The 14,820-nt window shown below is 38.8% G+C and overlaps 1 protein-coding gene and 1 pseudogene across 1 annotated transcript; one reads left to right on the top strand and one right to left on the bottom strand.

Annotated features, from left to right (window-relative positions):
- Window positions 1–10,501: 10,501 nt before the first annotated feature.
- LOC140811732 (uncharacterized) lies at window positions 10,502–12,985 on the top strand (annotated as a pseudogene).
- Window positions 12,986–13,305: 320 nt separating this feature from the next.
- On the bottom strand, window positions 13,306–14,724 carry LOC140811735 (uncharacterized). The gene is made up of 2 exons (XM_073169790.1): window positions 14,313–14,724; window positions 13,306–13,616 (listed from the first exon to the last, which is right to left on the bottom strand). The coding sequence occupies exons 1-2, from the start codon at window positions 14,659–14,661 to the stop codon at window positions 13,552–13,554; spliced, it is 414 nt and encodes a 137-aa protein (XP_073025891.1). The 5' UTR covers window positions 14,662–14,724; the 3' UTR covers window positions 13,306–13,551.
- Between the last annotated feature and the right edge of the window lie 96 nt (window positions 14,725–14,820).

Genomic DNA, 14,820 nt, shown 5'->3' with positions numbered 1-14,820 from the left:
TAGTATATATATAATAAAAATAAAAACAAAGGAAAAAGAAAGGTTAAATTCCATCGACGTCCCTAAACTTTCACTTATTCACAATTAGCCCTTCGGTATTTACCAATCATATTACTCTGTTCCCCGAAATTTAATTTACGACTAATATTGATAAGTACACTCAGAGTTTGTTCACCACGTATAACGCACGTGCTTTGTTATTAGTTTTGATAAAAGTATGGTTGTGTCAAGTGTCTGAGCGATGAAAACAATAAAAGAAAACTGACTTCTAAACAAAGCGTCGTGAATTCCTGAATTTATCTTTTGTTCTAGTCTCTCCAGATTTAGATGCTAAAAAAATGAAAGCGTTTAACAACAATAAAAACAATGAAAAATTGATTCGCAAACAACATGAAAATTAATTATATTATTTCGAACGGCAATAAACATATCTATAAACTGAAATTGAACAAAACAAAGTAAAATGATCATTTATAAACGCCAAGGCCATGTAGAAAAAATAATGGAAATTAAAAAACATGAATTGACAAAATAATAGTTGTTGAAATTTGAGAAATTATTCTGTCGGCAGGACTAGGGGTGCAAACGAACCGAATATGTTCGCGAGCTTTTCGAGCTTGCTCGAAAAATATTTGATTCGTATTCGAACTTATCGAACTCGAGCCGAACTCGAACATGTTCGAACTTTTTTTCGAGCCGAACTCGAGCCCATATTATTTTGTTCGATAGTTCGCGAGCCTTAATATTTTATTAATATAATATAATTATATAATAAATATATATACATTTCGAGTATTTTCGAGCTTTCAAACCTTAATATTCGAGCAATAATTCGAATAGTTCACGAATATATTCGAATATTTCGAGCCGAACTCGAACTCGAACTTCATTTCGAGCCGAGCTCGAGCCCAAATATCTGAAAATTTCGAACTTCGAATCGAGCTCGAACTCGAACACACTAGATTCGAGCCGAACTCGAGCCTGAAATTTTTAGCATTATTCGGTCCGATTCGGTTCGTTTGCACCCCTAGGCAGGACCATGGCAATAAATGCACATGGCTGACAGCAAAGCTGAATGAAATAACAACGTGGGTTGGCCGGAAGCAAAGTTTCGTAAAGAAATTGAATACGCGTTTTTAACGCGTGTTCACACGGTCAGGGGGCTCTATAAATAGAGCTCCTCCCTTCATTCTGAAATCATCCCTTCTTCGAGTTTTCTCTCATCTTATAAGCATTTGAGTGTTTAGTTCTATAATATTTGTGAGGTGTTTGTTCTCCTGTATTAAGAGAGTGTGTGTTCTCTTTGGAAACACAGTGAGTGAGTTGTACACCACAAAATATTATAGTGGAAATTCTTTTCATCTTGCCCGTGGTTTTTACCCTAATAATTTTTAGGGGTTTTCCACGTAAATCTCGGTGTCCAGTTTATTCTTTATTTTCGGGTTTTATTATCTCAAATTCCGCACGTGGGACCAACAAGTGGTATCAGAGCCTTAGTTTAAAATTTCTTAAAATTCTGAGTATGCTCTGTGGTTGCAGCCTAGACTGATCTTCCACATCAGAAAAGATTTTTTGAGATTTTTTATTTAAGGCGGGATTATTTTGTCCGGTCTACTAAAATTGTTGTAGACATAATGGCGGGAAGGTACGAGATAGCAAAGTTCAACGGAAGCAATTTTATGCTGTGGAAAATAAAGATACAAGCAGTTTTAAGAAAGGAGAATTGCTTGGCGGCTATTGGAGATAGACCGGTGGAGATTGCGGATGATGGAAAGTGGAACGAGATGAATGAGAATGCCATTGCCAATTTACACTTGGCTATAGCTGACGAAGTTTTGTCAAGTATCTCTGAGATAAAAACAGCCAAAGTTATCTGGGATACTCTGACAAAGATGTACGAGGTCAAATCGCTACACAATATGATTTTCCTAAAGAGAAGGCTTTATACTCTTCGGATGGCGGAATTCTCATCGATGACCGACCATATCAATACACTAAATACTCTATTTGCCCAACTCACTTCCATGGGGCATAAAATAGGGGAAAATGAACGTGCGGAGCTTCTACTTCAAAGTCTACCAGATTCATATGATCAACTTATCATCAAAATTACCAACAATATTCTTATGGGCTTTCTAAGATTCGACGATGTCTTAACTGCGGTTCTCGGAGAAGAAAGCCGGCGCAAGAATAAGGAAGACAGGTTGGTAACTTCGAAGCAGGCAGAGGCTTTACCGATGATAAGAGGAAGATTCATGGACCGTGACTCCAGTGGGAGCCAAAGACGAGGTAGATCAAAGTCTAGAAGTAAGAAGAAAAATATTTACTGCTTCAAATGTGACGGTAAAGGGCACTTCAAGAAAGAGTGTACGAGTATCGAGAAGAGTTCTCAAGGAAATGTGGCCAGTACTTCAGGCGGTGGTGAAATATTATTCAGCGAAGCGGCAACTGTTGCGGAAGGCAGACACAAATTTTGTGACACATGGATTATGGATTCAGGAGCGACGTGGCACATGACGTCTCGGAGAGAATGGTTTGACCATTATGAACCAATCTCAGGTGGATCTGTATTCATGGGAAATGATCATGCCTTGGAAATCGCTGGGGTCGGTACTATCAAAATTAAAATGTTTGATGGCACCATTCGCACCATACAGGAGGTACGACATGTGAAAGGACTGACGAAAAATCTTTTGTCCTTGGGGCAATTGGATGACATCGGGTGCAAAACTCGGATCGAGAACGGGATCATGAAAATTGTGAAGGGAGCGCTTGTGGTTATGAAGGCGGAAAAGGTTGCTGTAAATCTGTATGTTCTTTTGGGAGAAACACACAAAGAGGCAGAACTAGCTGTTGCATCAATTGGTTCAGGAGAAGAATTAACAGTGTTATGGCATAGAAAGCTCGGGCATATGTCAGAACGAGGGTTGAAAATTCTCTCAGAACGGAAGCTGCTGCCGGGACTTACAAAAGTGTCACTACCTTTTTGTGAGCATTGTGTTACCAGTAAACAACACAGATTAAAGTCTGGCACTTCTACTGTCAGGAGCAAAAGCATATTGGAGCTGATTCATTCGGATGTTTGGCAAGCACCGGTTATATCCCTAGGAGGAGCGAGATACTTTGTCTCGTTCATTGATGATTTCTCTAGGAGATGTTGGGTGTATCCAATCAAGAAGAAATCAGATGTTTTCCAGATCTTCAAAGATTTCAAAGCGCGGGTTGAACTTGATTCAGAAAAGAAAATCAAGTGTCTGAGGACTGACAATGGAGGAGAATATACCAGTGACGAGTTTGATGTATTTTGTCAACATGAGGGCATCAAGAGACAGTTCACGACGGCTTACACACCTCAATAGAATGGAGTGGCGGAGCGGATGAATAGAACCTTGTTGGACAGAACAAGAGCTATGTTGAGGACTGCGGGTCTAGAAAAGTCATTTTGGGCGGAAGCAGTCAAAACCGCTTGTTATATTATCAATCGTTCTCCTTCAGTGGCGATTGATCTGAAGACTCCGACGGAGATGTGGACCGGGAAGCCGACAGATTATTCTCATTTGCATACATTTGGAAGTCCGGTGTACGTTCTGTGCAATGAGCAAGAAAGATCAAAGTTGGATTCGAAATCCAGAAAATGTATCTTCTTGGGTTATGCTGATGGAGTAAAGGGGTTTCGCTTGTGGGATCCTACTGTTCACAAGCTTGTCATCAGCAGGGATGTTATCTTCGAGAAAGATAAAGTAAAGGGAGACAAAGGCACACAAAATTCAGAAACTACTATTTTTCAGTTGGAAAATAAGACAGACGAAAGTCAAGTTTCTTATGAAGCCGTACCAGAGCACGAATAACAAGAACATGTTGAGTCTGAGGTTTTCAATGTGAGGCAGTCAACTCGAGACAGAAGACCACCAGGTTGGCTTTCAGATTATGTCACTGAAAGCAACATTGCATATTGTCTATTATCAGAGGATGGTGAGCCATCGAGTTTCCACGAGGCTACTCAAAGCTCGGATGTATCCTTATGGATGATAGCAATGCAAGAAGAGTTGGAGGCATTAGACATGAATAAAACTTGGGATCTTGTTACAATATCACGAAGGAGGAAAGCCATCGGAAACAGATGGGTCTATAAGATCAAGCGTGATGACAATAACCAAGTAGAGCGGTATCGTGCTAGATTGTTGGTAAAAGGGTATACTCAGAAAGAAGGCATTGACTTCAATGAGATATTTTCTCCTGTGGTTCAGGCTTACAACATTCAGAGTGGTGTTGGCATTGTGTGCGGTGTTTGACCTATATCTAGAACAGCTAGATGTGAAAACGACATTTCTTCATGGAGATCTTGAAGAAGAAATCTATATGCTCCAGCCAGAAGGTTTTGCGGAAAAAGGCAAAGAGAACTTGGTTTGCAGGTTGAAGAAATCTCTGTACGGTCTCAAACAGGCGCCGAGGTGTTGGTACAAGAGATTTGATTCCTATATCATGAGCCTTGGATACAACAGATTGAGTGCAGACCCTTGTACGTATTTCAAGAGGTCTGGTGATGATTATATTATTTTGCTGTTGTATGTGGACGATATGTTGGTAGCAGGCCCCAACAAAGATCATGTCCAAGGATTGAAGGCTCAGTTGGCTAGGAAATTTGATATGAAGGACTTGGGACCAGCAAACAAGATTCTAGGGATGCAAGTTCACCGAGACAGAAGTAACAGAAAGATTTGGCTTTTCCAGAAAAATTATTTGAAGAAAGTCTTGCAACGCTTCAACATGCAAGATAGTAAGCCAATATCGACCCCTCTTCCTGTTAACTTCAAGTTATCCTCCGAGATGTGTCCTAGCAGTGAAGCAGAGAGGGTGGAGATGTCTCGAGTACCGTATGCATCAGCAGTGGGAAGTTTGATGTTCGCTATGATATGTACAAGACCGGACATTGCTCAAGCAGTGGGAGCAGTTAGTCGGTATATGGAGAATCCTGGACGAGAGCATTGGAGCACTGTTAAGAGGATCCTTCGATACATTAAGGGTACCTCGAATGCTGCATTATGTTATGGAGGATCAGATTTTACACTCAGGGGCTATGTCGATTCAGATTATGCAGGTGATCCTGATAAGAGGAAATCTACTACTGGTTATGTGTTTACGCTTGCAGGAGGAGCAGTAAGCTGGGTTTCAAAACTGCAGACAGTTGTGGCGTTATCTACAACAGAGGCAGAATACATGGCAGCTACTCAAGCTTGCAAGGAGGCAATATGGATTAAAAGGTTATAGGAGGAGATCGGGCACAAACAAAAGAATGTTCTTTTGTTTTGTGACAGTCAGAGTGCCTTGCACATCACAAGAAATCCAGCCTTTCATTCCAGGACGAAACACATTGGAGTACAATTTCACTTTGTGCGGGAAGTAGTAGAAGAAGGAAGCGTGGATATGCAGAAGATCCATACAAAGGACAACATAGCTGATTTTCTGACCAAGGCAGTGAACACTGATAAGTTTGAGTGGTGTAGATTCTCAAGTGGTCTAACGGAAACGTAAGCAGCAGGGAATGCCAAGATTGAAAGGATGTGTGGAGATGTGTTTGATTCTCAATCAAATCTCCAAGTGGGAGAAATGTCGGCAGGACCATGGCAATAAATGCACATGGCTGGCAGCAAAGCTGAATGAAATAAAAACGTGGGTTGGCCGGAAGCAAAGTTTCGTAAAGAAATTGAATACGCGTTTTTAACGCGTGTTCACACGGTCAGGGGGCTCTATAAATAGAGCTCCTCCCTTCATTCTGAAATCATCCCTTCTTCGAGTTTTCTCTCATCTTATAAGCATTTGAGTGTTTAGTTCTATAATATTTGTGAGGTGTTTGTTCTCCTGTATTAAGAGAGTGTGTGTTCTCTTTGGAAACACAGTGAGTGAGTTGTACACCACAAAATATTATAGTGGAAATTCTTTTCATCTTGCCCGTGGTTTTTACCCTAATAATTTTTAGGGGTTTTCCACGTAAATCTCGGTGTCCAGTTTATTCTTTATTTTCGGGTTTTATTATCTCAAATTTCGCACGTGGGACCAACATATTCAATATTAGTAATGTTTATTATCTTCTTGATATTTTCATATACACCGTGGAATTCGGTAAATAGAAGCTTGTGTGCTGGACATTTGATCTTTTGTTTGCTGCCATGGGTGATTAAAATCAGTTGAATTCGAGTTTTCTTTTTGGCCGACTCTTTGTATCTTGACTAATTCGGTGTTTTGGTGGGATATGTAGGATCTTTGTTGTGTTGTATCTGGATCTTCATATGTAGACCGACTATATTTCCTTCTCGAAACGTGACACTAACAACATCTTGCATGGTTTGGATTTTTTACCTGTATTTTCATTTGCTCTTGTACATGTGCATTTAAAACATAATTAAGTGTATGAATTAATTGTTAATGAGAAATAATATATGTCTGAATTTTGAAGTGTAATAAATAAAAAATCTGAAAAAAATGGAGTGATGTATATATTGTTGGGTGCAATAATTGTCTTTGCTTGGTAGAGCGATCAAACCGTGGTGCTTGAGTTGCTGTGCAGTTTAAAAGATTTGAGTTGCACCATTACCACCAACTATAGCTTTTGGTAAAGCGGTAAGCGCTCGGTCCTACAATTGGTATCAGAGTCAAGGTCACGGGTTCGATTCTCATTGATTGCAAGGAGTGCAATTATTGGGAGGGAGATTGTTGGGTGCAATAATAGTCCTTGCTTGGTAGAGCGATCGAACCGTGGTGCTTGAGCTGTTGTGCGGTTTAAAATATTTGAGTTGTACCATTACCACCAGCTATAACTTTTACACTCGATCCTACTTATATTAATTTTAAAATTATTGATAAAATTACTTGATAGGCTAAAATACTTTTACATTTATAAAGTTACTTGAAATCCTAAAGAAAAACCATAAGAGTGTACAAAATAAATTGGCATATCATGGTCATGGTTTGGCCAAAAGATTTTTCAAAAAGAGGCTTTGTCACGCCCCGAGCCCAGGCCCGCGCCTGCGTGACTGTACAATAGGGCCCCTATAGCAACTACTTCGTATTCGTCCTCGCTTTACGAAAATGATTAACCCAAGTTGCTATAGAAGTCCATTGTAAGCCATTATAAACTCATTTTAAATCTTGATTTTTTTCGATGTGGGACAAGGATATCACAATCACCCCTCCTTCAGAACGCGACGTCCTCGTCGCGGCCTGACCACTCGATCCACCAGCACCGAGAATCTAGAGGTGGCTCCTACAGGTTCAAGAGGTGGCTCCCGTCATGTAGTACTTTGCCCCGCAGGTTCAAGAGGTGGCTCCCATGCACGTAGCACTTTGCCCCGCATAGCACTTATTTCCCAGTGTTCCATGCCGGTGACCGGCTCTGATACCATTCTGTCACGCCCCGAGCCCAGGCCCGCGCCTGCGTGACTGCACAATGGGCCCCTATAGCAACTACTTCGTATTCGTCCTCGCTTTACGAAAATGATTAACCCAAGTTGCTATAGAAGTCCATTGTAAGCCATTATAAACTCATTTTAAATCTTGATTTCTTTCAATGTGGGACAAAGATATCACAGGCTTATCAGCCTACTTTTGAAAATTAATCGGTCACTTGTAAGAAGAAAAATTCAACCTTGGTTTGGATAATCAACCCCTAATTGAGAGAAAATTTTCTGAACTACCTATGATAGCTACAATGATATTATTTACCATTGCTACATATTTTATGTGGTTAGTGATATATACTGAATAGCCAATATAATTCTCATACAAGCCACAATGAATTTTAAACAGTTCTTCCTAATTGGGAGAAGATTTTCTGAACTAGCGATCCTTTGACCCTACATGTTTCACTATTTTCCAGCCTATATATCTTTTGTATAATTCATTTGTTCTTTATTCTTTTATTTTAACTACGAGCAACCTTTGATTTTTGTAATAATAAAACAATATAAGTTTGCATACTTAACTTCTGACTAGCCACATGATATTCACGAGAAATTTATGGTCCGATCCCAGCAAACGTCACTAGTCCAGACGCGGGTTTCAAAATTACCCTGGGCCTGAAAATCACAAATAAGACCGTTAGAAGAGGGTCAGGAGGGTGTCCTGGCATAGTCCCTCCGACGCTCAAGTCAGAGAATGATGATATATGAGAGGAGCAGCTAAGGGTGCGGCTGAAAACAATATATTGAATTCATCAACTGAACACTCAAACTGGTATTTATAAAAGAATACTTGGGCCCTTGATGGGCCTGTCTTCCATTTAGACTAGAGATGGACCAGAATTAATGGGCTCATCCATGAGGTATCACCACCCTTAACGAGGGGATTACTACCTTCAATGGTAAAATAATATTTTAGCCATAAGACAATTTAAACGGACTAATTTCAGTTGCACTTCTTTTCGACCTTTGATATACCCATAACGTTTCTGACAATAATCTATGTCAATTTATGGGGTTAACTCCATAATCTTTCTCAAGATTTTAATGAAAACTTTGTTTGAAGTCTCGGTTTTTCCATTAATTGTAGAAAATGAGGTGAGGAATTTATCAACTTTATACCATAATCATCTGCAGATTCTTTAACTTTTTATCCTTTGAACATAGTTCCTTGATATGAGGAATTCTGAATTGATGAATAATATGTTATTTAAAGAACTCAATAACATCTTTTTGCTCAACTTTCTTCATGGAATCAGCTTCCACCCATTTAGTGAAAAATCTGTAGTCAATATTATAAAAAAAGTGACCTTTTGATGATGATGGATAAATTTTTCCAATTAAATCCATGGTGTTTACCACCGTCATATTGCCAAAATCCTAAAATTTTTCTTATTCAACAGCATATCCAACATTGGCTGGATACTTGATATCAACTCAGTATTTCAACCATCCTCATGCAACCTTGCCTCATCTATCACACTCTGAACCAATCATACAACATTCACTTTCACGATCCTTGTGCTCTAGATGTCTTTCTTACTCGATTTGACTGTTGGTTCTAACCTCTTCACATTTAAATGCTAAAAAAATGAATTACCGTTTAACAAAAGAAATGACAAAGAATCGACTCGCAAAGAAGACAGAAAATTAATTATGTTAATTTGAATGGATTAAACATATTTATAAACTGGAATTGAGTACAACAAAGTGAAAATATCGTTTATAAACGCCAGGGACTTGTAGAAAAACTATTGGAAATTAAAAACATGAAATTGACAATATAAGAGCTGCTGAAATTTTAGAAACTATTTCTGTAAATTTTAAAAGATGTTGCAGAGAATATTTTAGTTGTTTTTTTTTATGAATTGAATCCATTAAAATAGGTAAAAAGTTAGTAATACAAATACACTGGGCATCCCCAGGAGCTAGACTAATTACCAATCAAAAACATACCATACATCCCTCAGAACCACTACCACATATATCAATCTACATCAACACATTTGTCGCTTCTGGAACACAACGGTATGTATGAATCTTAATCTTCATGAAAATGGCGTCAACATTAGGCTTCTCATTGTCGAAAATTACCTTGTTCCGAAGATTCCAAACCTGGTAAACCGTTGTAGATAGTGCTGTGATTCTCATCTTCGCTAAAGTGGATGTCCCTTTGTAGTTGTTTCGGAAGGCTGTAAGTATTGAATTCGGAGTTGCCATGTTCTTCCTCATGTCAAGCCAATTGCGCACATTGTTCCAAATAATCTTCGAAATTTTGCAAGAGAAGAATAAGTGATGTACCGTTTCAAGATAATCCTTGCAAAGAACACAGCTACGATCTGGAAGAAAGCCCATTCTATCCCGTGTCATAAGCTTCGAGTGGGCAACCAACCAAAGAACAAATCGATGTTTCGATAGGATGCAACTCTTAGCCAACAGTGGTTTCCACGGCCACACACCCTTTTGAGCGCACAAAGTAGTGATATGCTCTTGAGAGGCCCCCACTCTGACCAAACCAACTTTGATGATTGCTTGTGTCGACCTTTTCCTCTCCAGTTTTGTTCAAATTCCATGCAGTGACTGATTTCCATTTCGATCGTGGTCGGTTGAGGGCAAATGGGCCAAAGTGGGTTCAATTCTCTCTGATGGGCTCGGCTTATTTAAATATTTCGGGTCAACAATTTCATATGTAGGATTGTTTCGTTCTCAATCCTGGGCCGTATGCCAATCCGTGCCAAAGTTTTCCAGGCCCAATAAAAAACTGGTATATATAATGGACCAAGCCCAACAAGCAATCCGATTAGAAGAACCTTACAATCCTGATACATTAAGTCTCCTACTTGGACAGTAAAATCTTAAAGCTAATTCCAGATATTTCAAACTTCTTCACTGCAAATCTTCATTGATTTGTTTTTTAATCGTAAAACATCATCTTGAACACTGATTGATTGTGCAAGGAAATCACCTGAATGCAGTTGGATGCAACAATGTCATCAAAACGCCAAAATTGTTCATCAAGGATCATCATATCGTTGATGCTGGCCAACTTCATCGTCTTCTCCTTCGTTTTATTCATCTTCAGATCAGCTTCAATTGTCATGCCCCTTTGTTTAAGAGATCACTACAATAACAACGATGCTTTAATTAGAACAGTGGATTCTCAAAACCTTGTTGATCCCCTTTCGAAAAACCAGACAGAAGTTGCACTTCAAAACCCTGGTTTTCAAGAGAGAACCCAACTCAAACACGTTGTTTTTGGCATTGGAGCTTCTTCTAAACTATGGCACAGGAGGAAAGAGTACATTAAAATATGGTGGAGGCCGGAAGAGATGCGAGGTTTCGCATGGCTTGATAAGCCGGTCGACGGCGATGAGTCTCTTCCTGAAGTGAAGATATCGAGCGATACATCAGAGTTCCCGTATTCCCACATGGGTGGTGACCGTTCCGCTTTAAGAATATCACGTATAGTGTCGGAGATCGTTAGGTTGGAGTTGGATGATGTGAGATGGATCGTGTTGGGAGACGATGATACGGTTTTCGTGGCGGATAATCTTGTTAGGGTTTTGTCCAAATATGATCATACCAAGTTTTATTATATTGGTAGTACAACGGAAAGTCATACACAGAACTTACGTTTTTCATACAATATGGCTTATGGAGGGGGAGGGTTTGCCATAAGTTATCCATTGGCTAAAGAACTTGAAAAATTGCAAGATAGATGCATCGAGAGATACCCTGCAATGTACGGCTCAGATGATAGGATCCACGCCTTGCATGTCTGAACTTGGAGTTCCTCTCACCAAGGAAGTTGGATTTCACCAGGTTTGATTTGGATTTTATCTGCTTCGGATTCGGTGGCTAGTAGCGGGCGGCATACCAACTTATCTCGTGCATTTTTCAAATAATGATGTCAATAATAATTTTAAAAAAATTACAAAAAAGTTTGTTGTTTTTAATTAAAAAAATATTTTTAAAGAAGTAACATAAATTTTTTATACATAATTATATTTGAAGGATGTACAAGAATCTGATTTCTTGATCCTTTCAATATTGAAATTTTGTAGTAGTTAGTTTCATTACAGGATCTCATATGCACAAAAAAAAAAAAAAAAAAAAAAATCTATTTTGTGCTGTAACCTCGTTAAAGCATATCTTTTTGAAACTCTTCTGTTATCACAGACAAACTGTGTGAAACGATCTTATTGTGCGAGGATCTCTTTTGTTCACCATAAAAAGTCAATTTAGGGTATTTTTTTATGTGAATAGGTAGGGTTGACCCGTCTCAAATTATATCGTTCTCATATGAGATCCTAATCACAGCCTATGGCATTACATAGATCATATTTATTTTATGACATATTGTTAAAACGCAAAAACACTGCCAACAGATTTACGTTTGTGATTTAAATATATATTTTAATCGACTGTTTATTTTACATAAAGATGTTTCGAGCTCTTTTAATATACTCGCCATGATAGAGATTCTAATTTTTCTATTGATCTTATTAAATCATGAACCAAAAGATCAAACTATATAGGTATATATAAGAATTATAATTAATATGAAATGCTAATTTGACTCTGACTGCAGCTGGACATCTACGGCAACCCAATGGGCCTACTATCTGCGCATCCAATAGCACCATTAGTTACACTCCACCACCTCGATGTAATGGACCCAATATTCCCAAACGTGGACCAGTCCCATGCCCTTAAACGTCTTAAGATGCCCATGAGACTGGACTCAGCTGGGCTCATGCAGCAGTCCATATGTTACGATAAAACCCGTAACTGGACGATTTCGAACTCATGGGGCTACACAGCCCACATCTATCGCGGCCTTATCAGGGCCATCGACATGGAGATGCCCACAAGAACTTTTCTGGATTGGTACAGAGTAGCTGATGGTTCTGGTTTGATATTCAACACGAGACCGTTGGGAAGGAATGCTTGTGAAAGGCCATCAGTTTACGTGTTATCCAACGCCGTGTTTAACAATGCAACAAACAAAACGGCTAGCGAATACGTCGTGTCGAAGTCGGAGACGAGCTGCAACTGGAAGATGGATCATGATCCTTCTAGTATTTATAGAGTGGAAGTTTATAAGAAGCCTGATCCCAATTTATGGGACAAGGTAAACGGACTATATCTTCAGAACAAAATACATTAACATGGCTAGACAGTGGTATTCTCTCGTTTGCTTCAATTGTACTGATTCTCCATTTTCTTTTTATTTGCAGCCTCCAAGGAGAAATTGCTGCAGAGTGCTTCCAACACAAAAAGAAGGGACGGTCGCAATTGACGTTCATGAATGTAAAGAAGGCGAAACAATAGAAATTTGAAAATCGATTGCAACAATACAGATTATACCTGTCCTTGCTGATTATATTATTTGTTGTAACTTCTTCCGGAGATTTTTCAAATTTATTTCTCTTGGTCTGAAGTTTGCTAGACTTGTTGCTAAATAATCCCTGCTAGGTTTAAAAATTTGCTTCAAAAGTCATTTTGGGTACATTCCAGTGTTCCACATGCCTGAAAAATATCCAAGCAGGATGTTAGTTATTTATATACAAAGATGCAGAATTAAAGCTCGGAGAAGGGTAATCGCTACTTGCAATCTTGACTTCATGGTTTTTCTAAAAAATAAAAAACAAAAACTTGAATTCACACGCACATATGTATCCAGATTGTTCACCAAAGTAATACACATGTGCTATTAAATTATTCAGTAAAATCGCAGTTTTTTTAAAGGATTTTCAACCCTGAAAACAAGGACAAATGGAACAGATTTTCCTTCAGTTTGGTATGATCACAAGCACGTATAAATTTTCAATAATTCACCTGCACTAATACGAAACCTCAAAATCCACCAGCTTTCTATGTACACGGCGTCTCAAAGACAAAAGTATGAAGTGCCAAATTAAAAGGTTATGTAACAACGAAAAGTTGCTGGAACTTAAAAGGGGGAGCGTATTGGGACAAGTTGAGCTGTTTGGTTGTTGACCTGACCTCAAAGTCCTCCCATTTCATGAGTTTATATCTCACTTTTCAAGTAGATAACCAAAATGGTACAGTTTCTTTTGAATTCACTTAGACCTCAAAAGGAACTGGCTGGATCAGCAAATTCACAATTCTCTTCGTAAGCATCAAGTGTCAGTTTTCCTGAAGCATTAAAGAGCAAGATTAGTTTTTCCCTGACTCATTCGTTACCTTTAAAAATGAATAAAGGGATGTCCATAGCTCAGGTGATTTCAAAACACATCCCACAAAGAAGCCAAACATTTTCCAACCCCAAGGTCCCAAACGTTGGTGAACTGCAATCTTTTTAACAGCATACGAAGAGGGATTCAACTTTGTCACCAGGCCATACCATCAAAAGGAAAAAAAAAATATTTATAAATGTCTAAAGCACATATCTGGCTACCAAAAACACACTTCTCCTTGTCAATAAATGATGTGTCAAAATGACAAACTCACTTTCTCGAGGGGAAAAAATGATAAAATTCCCTGTCGCAAAACCTAAAGTCGAGGATTATCCCTGTAAAGGGTTACACTGGGAAAATTCTATGCTACAAGGGGTCAAATTCATCACATTTAGTGTGGCAAGATTTGGACCTTTGAATGATGAAAATAAGTAGTAGATGCTCCAAGAAATATGTGGACTCACATGGTCCAATGACTTTAAATTAGAGGGTGTTTCTACAGGCGTAAGCACAAACGCATACTTACATTGGTGATAACCCACTTATCTAAGTTAAATTTGCACTTTTTTAAGTAGTCCACTAAGACAAATCAAACACCAATCTGCAGATGCAGATATATTCAAGAGCAATTATTTCATAAATATCAGTATTTTACCAGTGACAAAGTATGATCTTTGGACGTCCTCTTTGATGACTGCCACAACCACAGCCCGATCAATCTTTCCTAACCCATCAATAGAAAGCTCTGTGACACCTCCTCCTGCATCCTCGGTCCTCGTTGGAGAACGGAGGAAAGAAGCAGCTATACCAAGAAATTCAGAGCCATACCAGGCGATTTTGAGCAACACATTTTCCGATTCAGAATCTTGATTAGTTTTACTCTTTGCACAGCCTCGGAATTTGTTCACTTTCTGGCAATAGTTAGGACTAAAAATCAGATGGTTAGAATGGAGGTTTGGAGAGGGAGGGATAAGCACAGGTTTGAATGAAAGAAAAGTGTCCATCGCAAAAAGCTTGCAGAAAAGAAGAGCAATATCAGCAGCAGCTTTCTACAAATATTGTCCATAAAATATTATGGGCCAATCAGACGGAAGACTTGGCACTCCTGCTACCAGATGTAGAAGCAAACGAAAAATACGAGGAATTTAAAAATATTCAATATA

The sequence above is a fragment of the Primulina eburnea genome, chromosome 14 (genome assembly GCF_022965805.1).
Source record: "Primulina eburnea isolate SZY01 chromosome 14, ASM2296580v1, whole genome shotgun sequence".
Taxonomy (NCBI): Eukaryota; Viridiplantae; Streptophyta; class Magnoliopsida; order Lamiales; family Gesneriaceae; genus Primulina; species Primulina eburnea.
Note: the sequence above shows the minus strand (reverse complement) of the source record. Positions and strands in the feature narration are given on the sequence as shown.